This window comes from Brassica napus, chromosome C7, assembly GCF_020379485.1.
Source record: "Brassica napus cultivar Da-Ae chromosome C7, Da-Ae, whole genome shotgun sequence".
NCBI classification, from domain to species: Eukaryota; Viridiplantae; Streptophyta; class Magnoliopsida; order Brassicales; family Brassicaceae; genus Brassica; species Brassica napus.
Window position 1 is genome coordinate 43,179,543 of NC_063450.1, and position 16,725 is coordinate 43,196,267.

General features: G+C 32.2%; 2 protein-coding genes and 1 long non-coding RNA gene across 3 annotated transcripts; all 3 read left to right on the forward strand.

Annotated features, from left to right (window-relative positions):
- The first annotated feature begins 75 nt into the window (after positions 1–75).
- On the forward strand, positions 76–2,169 carry LOC111208218. Its single transcript, XR_002660217.2, has 2 exons — positions 76–1,122; positions 1,840–2,169. It is a non-coding gene; the product is annotated as an uncharacterized LOC111208218 (long non-coding RNA).
- A 4,506-nt stretch (positions 2,170–6,675) lies between these two features.
- Positions 6,676–7,564, forward strand: LOC125589641. The gene has a single exon (XM_048761944.1). It carries the CDS (start codon positions 6,835–6,837, stop codon positions 7,354–7,356), a length of 522 nt encoding a protein of 173 aa, XP_048617901.1. The 5' UTR covers positions 6,676–6,834; the 3' UTR covers positions 7,357–7,564.
- A 3,817-nt stretch (positions 7,565–11,381) lies between these two features.
- Positions 11,382–12,903, forward strand: LOC106350711 (GATA transcription factor 12-like). Its single transcript, XM_048761945.1, has 2 exons — positions 11,382–11,760; positions 11,968–12,903. Exons 1-2 carry the CDS (start codon positions 11,521–11,523, stop codon positions 12,712–12,714), a joined length of 987 nt encoding a protein of 328 aa, XP_048617902.1. The 5' UTR covers positions 11,382–11,520; the 3' UTR covers positions 12,715–12,903.
- The last annotated feature ends 3,822 nt before the right edge of the window (positions 12,904–16,725 follow it).

Consider the following 16,725-nt stretch of genomic DNA (forward strand, 5'->3'; position numbering starts at 1 on the left):
GGTTAATAATGAGAGTTTATATTTTTTTTTTTATTTAACTGAAGATATTACTATTTGATCCCAAAAAGTACACAGTTCAAAAGAAAATGATGGAAAAATTTAACATATAGAATTTGAAAATTGCTTGAGATAGAAGTTAATGGATAATTATACGGTAGCCACGAGACGACGACTACGACAATCATGCGATATGAGATAAAGATCTTTAGATGCATCTCTGAAAACTTATAATATTAGTGGTATGCTGCCTTTTTATTCTTTTGTTATAGTCCATTGTATGTTTTAGATCTTTTGTATATGTTAATTGGTTTTTTTTTTCAACATTGGGTTTTCATCTTGTGTCCTTTGAAAGGGATTTACCTATCTGCAGTTCTGAAAACTCTTTTTCTAAAACAATGGAATTGCTGCAGAAGATATTTTTTTCAACTTTATTAGTTGATAAATATGATGGATGAAGAATATAAATTGTTATCAATGTAACAAGAAGCCAAGAATCAAATAGTAGGGTACGTAGTGATGGCGTTTTGAAACGCCAAAATTGAAGTAGTTGGACAAGTGCAATAAGTATATATTACCATTATGGGTTCAGCCTATACATGTCAAGAAAACTGAAGTAATTGTAAATGTAGCTACAATAAAAATGGTTGAAATGTCAATCCAAAGAAGTATCGAGCAGGGGTGAAGCTAGCTTGAAGGGTAAGAGCATGATTATCGCAAGCTCCTAAGTAGGCTTTTAAGGTAATTAATAATTAAAAACAAAAGAAAAATAGGTATTAACCTAAGAGACGTATCCTAATCAAGGATCGGAAGAAACGTTTCTTATCCTTCCATCTCCTCTCCTCTCTCTCCAATCCACCTTTGTAACTGAGATCCACAGAGAGCTGTCCGGATGCTGAAACAGAGCACAAGGAAGGTGAGACTTTGGAGTCAGATGAGATCAGTGAGGAAGTGTATCTTCCGTTGAAAGAATCAATAGGACATACTGAAGTTGAAGTGATAGCAGGAGCTTTGTTCGGTAAGAGGTCCAAATCGATCTACTCAAAGAGTCTGTGTATCTGGGAGAGGAGGAGAGAGATGCAAGTACTTGCGCGGAATCTAGCTCAAAGAGTCTCAAGAAGCCAGGTATGCCCAAAAGTTCATGCTTTCTCGATGGTTATTGTCTTCTTTGTTAGTTCGCGCTTGAGGATTGATCTTCTAAACCATAAAGTTTCATCCTTTGAATGAAAATAATTGACTTTTAATCAAATTTACAGAAAGCCTGAGACTTTATTGTGTTTCCATCTCTGTGTCATGTTCTTTATCTACACTACAAGTTCAAAAGAATATACATTTGCTTTAGGCTAAGAGACATTTTGTTTATGAAATGATGTTTCAGGACCACAAAGTTTCATCCTTTGAATGAGAATAGTTGAATTTGTATAAACATTTACATAAATCCTGAGACTTGTTTTTGTTTCATCTCTGTGTGCTCTGTTCATTTATCTACAATACACTACAACTTTGAAAACATATACATTTATCTAACTATTTGGTGGACATATTGCCAACAGCAATGTTTCCAAGAGCGTATGAAACTGCAGACTTGATACTTTTAAAAAGTATGCTCAAGTAAGGCTTGATACTTTTAAAAAGTGCATCAAACAGTAAGTATATAAGGCATTGTGTTGACTGAATTTGAAGTTGTTGTGTAGTGTAGCTACATTCACAACGTTAAACTCTTATAAGACAACATACATGAATCTTTTTGGTGGAACTGAGATAGTCGTTGTTGTAATAAACTATGCATATCGACTTGAGATAGTGAATTATACTAATACTCATGACATTTTGGTGCAATAGGAAGAACTGGTGCGTTGCTTAGAAAGGGACGGCTTCAAGTCGATTCAAGACGCAATTGGTGCAGATCACAGATGATGATCAAACACGAACAAGAACAAACTACAGAGGGGAGAGTCCTTTTCTTACAACAAAAACAAAAGAGATGTATTTAAAAGTTTCACTGATTCAGTTGTTTTTTTCTGCCTAAACAATAACATGATGGCTTTTGTCCTCTTTACTCTTTGCATTATGGGAAATAACTAAGCAACTATGACACCAAACACCAAGTAACTTCACAACACAAGATTTATAATCTCTTTCTATTCAAAGTCCATATAAAGTTTCACAACACTCTTGTTCTCTCTTTAATCACCATTCACTCTTTTTATTCACAACACCAAATTTTGTTCACAGCACTCTTGTTCTTTTTTTTTATGAAAATCTAAAACAATTGCTACACATATTTTACTAATCTTTGTTTGGACGTGATGAAGACAACAACTGAGCTCGGATGCTTCTTTCAAATTATTCTCGTTTATTTTACTAATCTTTGTTTTTATGTTTTTTTTAAAAATTCAATGTTTAATATGTTATCTTTTATTATGTTTTATTTAATAAATAAATTTTATTTAAAAAAAATTGTTTAATATTTTTTTAAGAACTCTTAATTAAGAGATTTGCATTGGAGCCCCTAAATGTTGTCGTCTCTTAGCGGAGTCTCTTAACTCACATTTAATATTAAAAAAAATTAAGAGACCCTAAATAGGTCTCTAGGTTGGGTGCATGTGCACCCGCTATTATTTTAGATATTGAAAATTTTACATAGAAAATTAAGGTGAAAATGGCTTATTTGGTTAAGATGAACCAACAATTATTTTTAAACCTAAGTTGGATGCCCCCTAATTTAACATTTATCATATAATATTTATTAAGTGCACCCAGTTCAAAAGAGGTCTGGCTTCTCCCCTGGTATCAAGAGAAGCATAAGCTACAAGAGAGTTATCGATGTAACAAGTCCGGCAATAGGAGCATCAGGTGATGATTGTTTCAGTAATTTTTAGTTTTAGTTTTTGGTTTTTAGATTTTTGTTTTTAGTTTTCAGCTTTTGGTTTTTGGTTTTTGGTTTTAGATTTTGGTTTTTGGATTTGTTGTATTTTTTAAAAAATTCAAAAATTAACTAATACATTATTTTAAAATAATATAATAAAATAGCAATAAATATTTAGATTTTACAATTAAAATTTATCAAAATACTGTGATTATTATTTTAAAATAAAATACAATAACATATTTTAATTATTAGATTTTATAAAAAAATATATTATAGTAAAATATAAATCATCAAATATATATAAAATTACACAAAAATAAAAATATTAAATTTTGAAACTACTTAGAAATTTTTCTTATATAAATTATTTTTAATTTTAAAACTTGAATAGAAATAGTTTTTCTTATATAAATATTATAAATGATACAAAAATAAAAATACATAAAATTTTGAAACTAATTATAAATTTTCTTATATAAATTATTTATATTTTCTTAAAGTTGAATGGCAATTTTTATAATTCAGGATTATACAATATATTTTATTAATAAAACATATTATGTTTTTATAATTTTTTTGTTATTTTTAATGTGACTAATAATTATTAAAATAATTCAATTGTTTTATTTATAGAAACTAATAACTAAGTTTTAAAATTAAATAATATTATTTATAAAATATATAAATTTAATTACAGATATGAAACAGAAATTAAAATATTTCACATTATTGTTTAAATGATATCTAATGTACAAAATATTTTATGATAATTTTAATTTTTATGAAAAAATTATTTATTAATTATTAATTAATTATAATGTAATAGTTTCTTCAAAGAAAATCAAAATTCGTTTTTCTTCATAAAAGCTCACAAAAGTTGATTTTTGGTTTTTCTTCATAAATTGGTTAAACTTTTCAAAAACTAGTTTCCCTATATTTTAGGAAATCTATTTATTGAAAATCTTGATTGGCAACTCAAATGGTTTTTACAAAAAAAAAAAAAAAAATCAAAAACTTGATTGGATGAAAAATGATTTCTACAGAAACAAAAACCAAAAACTAAAGCAAAAACCACAAATAATCAACCTCTCAATCGAGTTATTATTTAATTGTTGTGAGATATTTTTATGTAATTAAGAGATGTATTTTCATTTTTATATATTAACTTTCGTTTGTGACAAAAACCATCGATTAAGTGAAATTTACAAATTTGAACTGTTTAGACAAAAATATTTGGTAAAGGTGATTAAACTTATTTAAAATCAGATCCAAACTACAAAAAAAACAACGAATTTTAATAGATTTTTGATGAAAAATATTGTCATGAATTTCTGATAGAAAATGTCATCAAAAGTTTTGATTGAAACTGCCAGCTGAAATTTCCTGATAGATATTTAATTATCTTAGAAAAATTATGACCGATTGATATTTTCCAAAAAAATGGCTAAACCTTTTTCCGTTTTTTAAACAAATTTTTAACCATATGGAACTAGCCGCCGAATCCATCGAAAAAAGTCTCCAAGAATTTAACCGTTAAAAATAATTCATTTTTTTGTAGTGTCCAAATCGGTTTGGACTAGCAAATATGGAGATTTTATTGAATTTGGACCAACTTAACAATTGATACAAATCCATTTATTGTTATAATGTGTGTAGAGAAAATTAGATTTAAGAAACGAAAGGGTCATTGTTACGAAAACACCAGTTAAGTTGAAAACGATATCGCATGCAGCTGGAGTTTGCTGGAAGTAGATGGAGAGGAAAAAGGGTGTTCTTAAAGTATCATGCACGTCGTTTAAATGCCAATTAATAGGTGAGCAACTTGGTTCTCTTTTATTCAGCGAACGAGTTACATCTATTATTACTTGTTTATGGATTTTTTTGTAATAGATTGATGCTAATTGTCTTCTTTTTAGTTACACTATCTCGAATGGTTAACTCAATTTTTCCCTCTAAAATAGAGTAATTATATAGTAGAGTTGAATTATACTCCAACGGTATTCTATTTTAGAGTGGAAAATAAAGTGATGAACAAAAAACGACAACTTATTATATATATATATATATATATATATATATATAGTACACTCATTTTTTACTTTATTATAGAGTGAAAAATAAAGTATCATTTGAACACTTTTACTCTAAATTAGATTTTGACTTGCGCTTAGAAAACACGAGTTTATTTTGGAAATTAAATAAATTCTTCTTATATAATTTCTATATAAGATAATGTATAGGTTTGGGTATATTTACCTGAGTGCACTAAACCATACCAAACTGAAGAAAAAAACAAAATTAAGCTAAATTTTATAAATAACCAAGCATATCTTATATCTTTGGAACAAAAAAATAGAAATCGAACTGAGAACCAAATGAGTACTTAAATTTTTAAAATAAAAAATATATACCGACAAATATTAATTATATATAATTTCTAAATAACCAAATATCCTAGAAATACTATTTATAAACCAAATTATGCACACAAAAAAATTAATGACTCGAATATTTTTTATTCAAATAATTAATAGTTAGTTATTTATCTTATATTTTTTTCCAAACAACCTAAACTACCCGATTTAAAGCGCAAGATATTTTACATTTGTGAAAATTCAATAAAACGTATCATATGCATTGTTAGAATTTGCAAAGTAAATAAACATGTTATATTTAAGCCAATCTTTTTTTTTACTAATTACATTTAAATCTCCAACCTGTTTAGACTCATTTGATGTTTTTTTATGATAAGATTAATCATTTAGTTCATATATAAGAATATAAGATCAAATCTTAATAATTGATTACGTGTAATTAATTAAATTAATGTTTCATAGTTGAATAGTTGACATTAAGGCTTATAATTTCCTATTCACGTAAAAATGAAAAAAAATGTTATATACCAGAGGATTCTCCATTACAACCTATATTAAACATAACTAAACCATTAAAAATTTATACTATTAATGAAAATATACGTGGTACACGTCATGTGTAAACATGTGAATATTTATGGGGATCATGGGGATTTATTGTTAGAGTAATTATATAATAGATTATGGGAGAAGAATAAATGAGTTCATTTAAATTAGAGAAAGTTATGTAAAGTATTTATATAGTTAGAGAAATATAAAGTAAGACCAAAAAAATAGTTAAATCTAATAAAATTGTCCAACAACCTTGTTTAAGTAGATTTTTTAAAAAGTATTTTCTTTTAATAGCATAGATTCTATTTTATAGTGAAAAATAAAGTGGAGTTGGAAATGCTCAGGAGATAATCAAAACGTAAAAATACATACGTACATGTTTACCTTTGACCTATACCATATATCAATTAATTAATTTTATCGTGATAGGAGTATGTTTTATTAATTACTTTAGACCAATATGCAGTATTTTGCGCTGTATACATATAAAATTATATAATATCATTAATTTTAATTATATTTAGTTTCGTATATAAGTCTATATTCTTTCGGACAACTTTTCTTATAATGGTATAATTTAATTCATATTATTCTTCTTCTAATTACCAGTTTCCTACAAGAATACCATTATCTCATTTATTTTTATCTCATTTTCTACACATCCATAAAACTGAATATCTCTTAGAGTTGGAGCCTTGATAAGAAGAAAAAAAAGTGTTACCAGTTTCTTTATCAACTAAATAAACATCATCTTTCCCACTGACAAAAAAGGGAAACTTTTTATCGGCTTTACCGTGTTCCTCAAGATATACATGTGAGGTTGGTCCTTTTTAACTCATTGAATAAAAGCTAAATTGTTCATACTTTTATTGGCAGGCCAAAAACTAAAGTAGATAGGGAAACAGAACCCTCGAGACCGTTCTCTTAACACTATAAATACGCATCATCATATCAAGTAACAAACATAAAAACATAGATACGAGTAACTATTATACACAGCAAAACAGGAGCGAAACCACCAAAAGACCAATCATACTAATGGCCCCCATTCAACGCACTTTCTCGGATATCTCACACCAAATATCCACAGACAACACTCTAGCAAAAGAACCAACTCCAACCGCAACCACAACAACTTTATTGTCCTTAGCAGCGATATCCGAAGTGGAAGATGCAAAGTGCGAGTGTTGCGGCATGTCTGAAGAGTGCACACCAGAGTATATAAGCCGTGTGCGTTCAAAATTCTCAGGGAAGCTGATTTGCGGGCTATGTTCAGAAGCGGTGGAGCAAGAGATGGAGAAGATGAGCAACAGTGAGCTAGTGGTGGAGAAGCGGCGTGAGGAGGCAGTGAAGGCACACATGAGCGCATGTTCCCGGTTCAACAGGCTGGGCCGGAGTTATCCAGCGTTGTTTCAAGCAGAAGCCGTTAAGGAAATTCTCAAAAAGAGGTCTAAGACGATGGTTAGACCCACCAAGTCTGAAAAAGGTGGTCTCGCTAGGAGCTCTAGCTGCATGCCTGCTTTGGCTAAGGAGCTAAAAGATCGTGCTTTGGTTAATTAGTATACTCATATATGCAAAACGTTTATGTATGTTTTTCGATAAAGCCGTACGTATATGTTACTATGTTCATATAAAGATACAAAGTTACACGTAGAGAGGGAGAAGGGTGTTAACTTAGTTATGTGTACGTATGGTAAAGAAACTGATGGAAGTAAACCGTGTAATGTTTTTTTCCCGTGTGATGTATAAATAAAATTTTTTTTTTAAATGTATAATTGTAAGTTCGTTTCTCACTCGTATATATTTGTGGATAAATCATGTAAAGAAAGGAGGCTTTAACATCAAACGATAAGAATATGTAGAATTTGATAATTTGTAAAGGACTATACAGGCAAGAACCATTGATAAGACAAGACTGGAGAATCCTATCATGAACTTTGTAATTGAGCACTTAAATGATAACATAAGCCTAAAAGATCCCTCAACTCTATAATATACTTAGAAGATAACAATTCCACTCTAAAATCCAGCTGAGATCGATACAGTCATACACCATTGAAGTTGAGTTAATAATAGTGATCTACGGAACCATATTTTGAAGTTGACCTACCACCGCCATAAATTAACACAGAGCAAAAAAACAAACAAACTGAAAGCACATCCGACTTCACGCTGCTGTTAAAGGCTCACGGTTCACTATAACTAGCAGATGCTTTGGGCTTCTCGGTTACTTTCAAAGAAGTACGAGCCATGAGGAGGTTCGTTTTAGGCCCAGCTAATTTTGAATGGAGTTGCACCACTAGTCTTTCGCTTTTGACACGTGAGGGGCACTCCTAGGCACTACTACTTCTTTGGCCACGCTCACGCACTTCTTACTTCTCAGGATCCGTTGTCATAATTACCATATATAGGAAGATAACATAAACTAAGTGTAATAATAATTGAATGATGTAAAATAAAAATATAAATATAATAATAATTGAATGATGTAATATTCAAAAGCAAGAGTCTGGTTCAAGCGATCACTGATGTAAAATAATAGCAACATGAGATCGATGAATAGTGATGAGCTATATTAAGAGTCATAAATAAACCTTATCCGATCCGTTGTTTCGAACGACGCTCGCGTAGTGGTTGGCGTAAGATGAAAAGCTGGGTCCCATGAAACTAGGGTCTTCTATAGACACGTGTCTGAACTCTGAAGTATGCAGACACTCATGTGAAGCTACGGAAACTTAAGTGAATCGCTTCTTCCAAAACACTAACGCTTTGATTGCAAGCATTTGTAGAGGTTGTTTGTGACTTTGGATGCGATAGATTATACATACATAAAACGTTCGTCCGTTGCATAAATGAGCAAAAATTATCCCTAGCTATAATACTTCTGATGATGACACTGACATTTTTTACTTGGAGAAGAATACTTTAGAGTACCTTATTTGTGTGTGGAAGTTGTTTATGAACGAGTCTCTCATTACAAGAGGGTATTGCAGCATCATGCATGTACAAATCCCGTCTGCAGTAAAGCCGCAAACTATTCTAAACTTAATGTTATACATAAACACCTACACATACATTTATTATAAGATATATATCTAGTATACAAGATGTGTTCAGGCATAGACCTGTATACAAGATGTGTTCAGGCATAGACCTGTACTATTATTTCTAAAGATACGCACATATAAATTTCAAACGTTTCTTTTGAAAAAAATAGATTATATAGTTCAAACTTCGTTAAACTCAAAATATTCCATCTTCTTCTTATTTTTGTGTTGTAATCGAGTTTCATAAACTTTGATACACACCTTTGAGGACTTATAATGAATGGTCTTGTAGATTGACTAAGTATATATATAACGAGCGCCATTGACAGTACCAACACATTATAAATTATATAACCATTTAATTTTGATTTTTCTCTTCTAGTATTACATTTCTACCATATATATCACAGACCATTAATGTGCTCATTATATGCTTCTCGTTTTAATTACTTTACGTATGGGGACTTCTTTACGTATCTATGTTTTTGGTTAATTAACTAGATGTACTTATAATAGCCACAGTGATTACAATACCATAGTAATTCTCTCTTTTTAAAGTGGTTACAATGTCTGATTTTCAGGAAACAGATTTGGATTCTAGTTATGACTGGTGAATTTGTAATAGTAGGTGTTAGGTTAATACAATAGGATTTAAAATTAGGGGTAAGAACTAGAGGGTTTAAGACCAGGTCACACTCTTTCTGATTACCTGAGCTGGAAATTGTCGTGCCTAAAAGTGGGGTTGGAGAAGGAATAAAGAGGTTTAACATGTGATTAGAAAGAACGTGTAAGATAACAATAGCTAGCTAAAGAATTTTTAACTCTTATTCTTATACAAGTCCCGAGGAATTGTTCAATGGGTTAGATAATCGAATCGACTTGTAGAATGTTTTGATTTCACAAATCTTTTATTTTAACTTAACAAATAGTACAAGATAACTTAAAAACAACGGAGATTATGTGATTTCAAACAAACGAAGGGTTAAAATCCCATTTGAGATAGCGTAAAGGCTAAAACTATATACGAAGCAACAATATGAAATATTAATAATACACATTCAAGTTCCAGCTTCACTTATGACTAGCATGAAAAATCACATAATCAGCACACACGATGAAAAATCACATAATCAGCACACACGAACACACACAGAGAAAAAGACTGCTTAAATAATGTCATGACTTTGTTTCTGAATTCTAATGAGAATTAACTCAGAGCAAATGATTTATACACGTTTATCAAGACAATCCACCACTAGACCACGAAAAATCTGACTACCAAACTTATTAATGACTTACAGGAAATTTATATATATAATACAAATTGTTGATTATTGCATATATATATATACCATGATGAGATTATTTAATACATATACATATACCGCATTTCATATAATTATGTTTGCATTTAGCATTGGTGGAATGATTTTTTAGTTTAGATATGATTAGTAATATCTTTCAATTGACAAAAGGTTTGTATCGCTGCGGTATGATAACTGTATGACTTGGGGAGAGTTTTTTTGCTGGAAGATGCTACGATGATAATCCCCGAATGATTTGACAACTGTACCGTATATAGATTTACCAAAAGCGGTAACTCAATCCGGTTTTACATAGATTTACATACAATGTGGACAAAACGGGACCGGTTTCAACTTCCCCCTAATGGTGTTGTCGATTAACGAGTATCAACGGCGTGATCATCATCCAACACATGCACGTGAGGGGTACTTTTTGTAATTTTGAAGCAACGTTATGACCCTTTTAGTAAAGTTGTCCCCACCACTAATACCACAATTGCACATGTTTGGTTCATTAATCTTTGAATTATTTCTTGAATATTTCTGCATTAACTACCTTCCATATATGATAAATCTCAAATAAATAGTACGAAAAAAGGGTTAAACCCGGATCTACTAAAAATACGGATCTAACCCCGGGTGAAGGTACAGTCCACGGATAGACTCTCTCATGTGCATTCAAATGAGCCGAAAACAATAGCTCATATCCGTATGGCCAACGAGGTTCGAACCAGATTTCACCGTATTGGATTTAATTCCTTAAGTGTCACTGGACTACGTTTAAATAAATAAATAGTATGATGTTATTTTTTTAAAAGTAGACGTGTGACAATTTTACCGGTACAAATATCACATTTGTCAATCTAAATCAATATATCTATAAAAACAATATTTTCTCCATTAATAGATAGTAGTGTTGTGTTAGTTAAGGTAAAGATAAGATATGTTTCTAGGAAAAACGTGGCTAATTATATGTTTGTACAAGTATGTTAACAAAATAAAATATGGTAAAACCAGCTGGGAAATATCAATTATAATCAGAATCTATTAAAGAAAAAAAAATAAAATAAGAGGATTAATCAATTAGTGTAAATATTCCCAATAAAATCTCATTTGTCCTCGTCAAACCTTCCGATTTACATGTATGATGATTTATCTCTTGTCCCCTTCATTCGCTATAAAAATGAAATAAAAATAACAAAATAAAAATAAAAGTTTTATCTTTCTACAGAAACCATGACTTTCGCTAACTTTACTCCTTTTTAAATTCACATTTCCCCTCACTCCACTCTCTCCTCTCCTCTCTCTAACAAGAGCTCCGGCGAGAGTTCACCGTAACAACCCCACCGGGAAAAAACAACCTATAGAATTTCATGGAAGAAGAAGCTCACGAATTCTTACACACAGCGGATCATTTCGCCGTAGATGACCTCTTGGTGGATTTCTCTAATGATGATGACGAGGAAAATGATGTCATTGTTGATTCCGACGGCGCTAACACTGCCTTGGCCGTGACCGACAGCTCTAACTCCTCGTTATCCCCCGTAGGTCTCAGTAGTTTCCAAGGTGATGTTCAAGACGGCACCAGCTTCTCCGGCGACCTTTGCGTACCGGTATGTTAAAACAATTCCATATATGATTAATTGTATGTAATTTAATTATTGAATTTTAGGAAAGCAAAATAAATGATATGTACTTGTGATTATATAAAGGATATATGTAATTGTGATTAGTGAATTTCATATAATTTAAGGGAAGTTTTATTGGTTAGTCGATTTTAATTGATTTGAATTATTTGTTTGATTATTTCGTTCGGACAGAGTGATGAGCTGGCTGAGCTGGAGTGGCTGTCTAACTTCGTGGAGGACTCGTTCTCGACCGACGACGTACAGAAGCTACAGCTAATATCCGGTTACAAAGCCCGACCCGACCCGAAACCCGAACCGGAAAACCAGAATAGCAGCAGTCCGATTTTCACCACTGACGTCTCCGTGCCGGCCAAAGCCAGGAGCAAACGCTCACGCGCCGCAGCGTGTAACTGGGCCTCACGTGGGCTTCTCATGGAAGCCGTTTACGACAACCCGTTCACCGGAGAAACCATTCTCTCCCGCCACCACCTCTCTCCTCCGACCTCGCCGGCGTCCATGACACATCCCGTGAAAAAGCAAGCCCTCGACGGGTTCCGGCGAAAGAAAGATTCTTTGCTGGACTCCGGCGCAGAGGAGCGGCGGTGTCTCCACTGCGCCACCGACAAGACGCCGCAGTGGCGGACGGGTCCAATGGGCCCTAAGACGCTGTGCAACGCTTGCGGCGTGAGGTACAAATCGGGGCGTCTGGTGCCGGAGTACCGGCCGGCGGCGAGTCCGACGTTCGTCTTGGCGAAGCATTCGAATTCTCATCGGAAAGTTATGGAGCTCAGACGACAGAAGGAGATGACGAAGGCCCACCATGAGTTCATACATCACCATCACGGTACGGAGACTGCCATGATTTTCGACGTCTCGTCGGACGGTGATGATTACTTGATCCACCACAACGTTGGCCCAGATTTCGGACAGCTTATCTGATCGATCCCTTGTCCTTTTTTTTTACTTCCAATAATTAGGGATTCTTATTAGATCAAAGTTTTGCTAATCTTGATTATGATGATGACAATTCACTCTCTTTCTTGCGTTATTTTGGGAATTTGTTAGAAGCTTTTCTTGCTTTTTTCATGACATATGAAATGAATTTTAATATAGTTTTATTTTGTTAAATCTACTTTTTATGTCATCAAGTTAGTAAACTTTGCCATTATAAACCACTTGGTTTAAATACGCTACACCGAAGTTTGCCTTTATATTCTGGCTAGCTATGAATGGGAGATTGTCTACTTGTGATCGAACGAGGAGTTGGAACCAGAACATAGATGAAACTTGTGTATTGTGCCAGAGCTCCCTGGAGACGTTAAAGCATTTGTTTTTTGAGTGTGCTTACTCTACTCGAATATGGGAGAGTCTAGCTAAGGGTGTGATGAGGGATCAATTTTCAATTGATCTAGAGCAAATTGTTTGGATTGCCTCGAATGGTCTGAGCTGGAACAGAATCAAAATCTTCACTCTGAGATATATTATGGAGACCACAATTTATTCGGTGTGGAGAGAAAGAAACCAACGAAGACATGGAGAAAGGTCATCACCAAGTGAGGTGCTGGTAACAAGTCTCGACAAAACGATGAGAAATATATTCACTGTCATCAGAAGAAGGTGAGATAAAGATATGGAAGGAGGAATGAGTGCTTGGTTTGAGTCAAGATTGAATAATTAGGAGAAGATTTCTGTTTTAAAGATTTACATAAGGATGCTTTGTTGTAAAAATATTTTATTTTGAATTAAATTTAATATTCAATTCAAAAAAAAAAAAACTTTGCCATTACAACAAGGGATAAACTGTAAGAAATTATTTGTATACCTTACTAAACACTATTATAACGCTAATCATAGCGATTATAGAAGCAAAAAAAGATTTATATCAAACTAGACTATCATAAATACATATATATACAACAAGTTAGAGGTGAAAATTCATAATGATGAAAATATTGGTGGGAGAGTGTCCGAGTGTTGGTAATATGTCACCTCACGGATCAAGGTCCCTCACTCTTTTGTAGTATAGTCATTTCAAAGTTTCTGTCTCGCAAGTATTGTGGTTATTCTTAAAAATAATATAATAGTACTAATGAACTAAAGAGACAACGGTATTTTGTAAGTTACTTTGTTAGCCTCTTCTGTCTGATGACTTAGTAGTAGCACTAAGGTTTGTTTTCATGCAGTTCTTATAATACATGAATGGTTTACAACTGCTAAATAATTGATAAATAAAACATGTAGATAATAGCTGTTTTTATCTGCTCTCACGATCCAATGCAACAACACTAATCCATAGTTCCTGCTGTTCATTTTTGTTTAAAATATTTTTTTGTCAAGTTTACTGATTCATAAATTTAGAGGTTCTTTGTTTGTTTTTGTTGAGAAATAAATTATATACTTAAATTATTGTTATTATATTACAATATAACTAAAATTGGTGACATGCATAAATTTTATTCGATTTTGCAAATAGAAATTTGGCAAGTGTCGAGATTTATTTTATATTATTGTAAACACTGCCAAACGCTAACATGAATCATGTCTTATAACCAGTATTGTTTGGACTAATATATACGAGACCATGATGATTAAATAAATATCAGTGGAGGCTTAGTTTGCGGTGGTCACATGCCTCATGCACATAGAGAGTCATTTTCATGAACGCCCTTGTATCTTACGCACATGTATCCGAACAAAAGTACATTTACTTGTGAAGCTATATGTTACATTCATATCTAAAGTTTAATTACATGGCACTAGCAGGATAAAAATCACATTAATTGTATAAGTTCTAGGTACATTAGTTTGTGGGTATTAGAATTCAGTTATAATTTCTACCAAAAAAAAAAACTAAAAGTGGAAGTTAACGTAGAGATGCCTAAAATGGGTTCCCATGCGCAAATATATAAATTGGCACGTTAAGTCGTAAGCGATATAGATCATTCATGTCTCCTGGCAATTTAACGTTTTCTATACACAATGACGATTCTTATCATTATTATTATTGTAGTTATTCTCTAGTCGTTCTTATCATGATCATAGTTAAATTATTCATGCTGAACTAACAAAGTAGCTAATGATTCTCCTCTTCCAAAATCATGTGACCAAATGAGGAAACCAAAAGCAAACTGGGGAAGGAGATGTTATTAATTATTGGATAAATTTTTTTATATTTTTCGCATATCAAATAAATGATATCATTGGATAAATTTTATTATTTCGGATGGAGAAGCATACATGATTATACAAAACTCGCTCAGATAAATTTGTTAAAAACATGACCTAGTTAAATTCATTTCAATGAGTGTGTTAACCACACGAGCATAATCAAGTGGTACGTCAGGTTTGGAAAATGCTAACCATTCTGGGTTTGAAATCTATCAAACTTAAATTTATTTGTTTGTGCGACCAGACAACATAAATATTTAATTCCTATTGCAATCATCTGAGCGTGTCTAGCGTTGGTGAACAGGTCCCTAAAAATTAGATGTTTTCGGATAACTTGACTATCCAAAAAATTAGTGTCTCAAACGAAATCGCTAACTAATTACGAAAGGTGAAAATATTTAGTCAAAAGAAAATTACCAAACGGAGAAAGTATGAATCGCCACGTACACTGAAGCCAAACACTGGAAGACAAATCACTACTAGAATAACATATGGCATCGTAAAAGCACATCTACTGTTAAGAAAACGGAACATTCGTGCACTGGTACCAATGCTTGTCTCAATACTAAAAAGATGCAACTTTTTTTTTCCACAGAAGCTGCGAATAAGATTTGGAACTAGTAAACGACTGTTTCCTAAACCAATCAAGAATGCTACCGATTTCATTAACCTTTGTTTCAACTTTCAACAGCTCTCAAGTCTCAACTAATGACGTAAGTTCTGTCTCTGAACTCGCAAAGCTACACTTTCTTGTTGCAACTGTCCGGTCTATAAATGACATGAACTCCATTATCAACTAATATGTCTCTCTCTGATGAAGAACAGAGGAAACTACTTCAGTAACTGCCAAGTTCTGAGAAACTCTAAGATCACAACAATGGGTCTCATATGAAACTCAATTTCATAAACCAAGCAAGAAATTTCTTTTAAAAAGGGCTTTCGTATTTGCTTAAGCTTATACAATAAAAAATATAAATATATGGTATAAATATATGGGCTTTAATCTCAAACCCACATAGAACTCGATTTTGGGCTTTTATACGCAACAACAATCAAGAATTCTTATCAAACTTTATTTCAACATACGTTTTGGGTTATTTTTATTTTTCTCTCCTCCCTTACAGTTTTTATTTTCGAATTTAACGCTCTAGTCTTAGTTCGACACGAGTGCACGACAACAATAATGATTGATGGAGCAAAAATAAATGTCAAATGTTCTCATAGAGGCATGAGTTTGTAATTGTATAACACCTTGTACGATTTTTTCGCACGACTAGTGGGGAGATTGTAGTATATTTAAACAACAGTCAGTTGTGGAATATTCCTTCAATTATCAGTTTTGTATAATACAGAGTTAGTGTTACAACAACCGTCTGAAGTTATTAATTCATAAACTATGATTCCGGGGGAATATTTCATATCCAAAGTTCTTTTTTTTTCTTAATTTGTTTTTGTCATCAGTAAATTTTGTAAAATTTATTGCGTTTTCGATACAATCAATTCACAATTTTCGTATCTTGATAAAAATAGTTGAATGTAAATATTAATTGCTGCAGCAACGTTCAAAAAACCTTAGATCACATTGTCCTTTGCAAAGGTCATTAAAAATGTCAACGATCTCAATGAATGCGTCACCCTCGATAATAGTACAAAGATATTAAGGATACCTTTGTCCATAAAATTATTCCAAACATTAGAATTTTATTGGTTCGAAGACCATATAACAATTCGTTCGGTTTGGTCTGCTTCAATTAAAATTTGATCAGATTTTTTTCATATTTG

Excerpts from the sequence above, each read along its gene's own strand:
- LOC125589641 (XM_048761944.1), top strand. The coding sequence starts at position 6,835 with ATGGCCCCCATTCAACGCACTTTCTCGGATATCTCACACCAAATATCC.
- LOC106350711 (XM_048761945.1), top strand. The coding sequence starts at position 11,521 with ATGGAAGAAGAAGCTCACGAATTCTTACACACAGCGGATCATTTCGCC. Across the intron at positions 11,761-11,967 it reads CCGGCGACCTTTGCGTACCG|AGTGATGAGCTGGCTGAGCT; the intron begins GTATGTTAAAAC and ends TCGTTCGGACAG.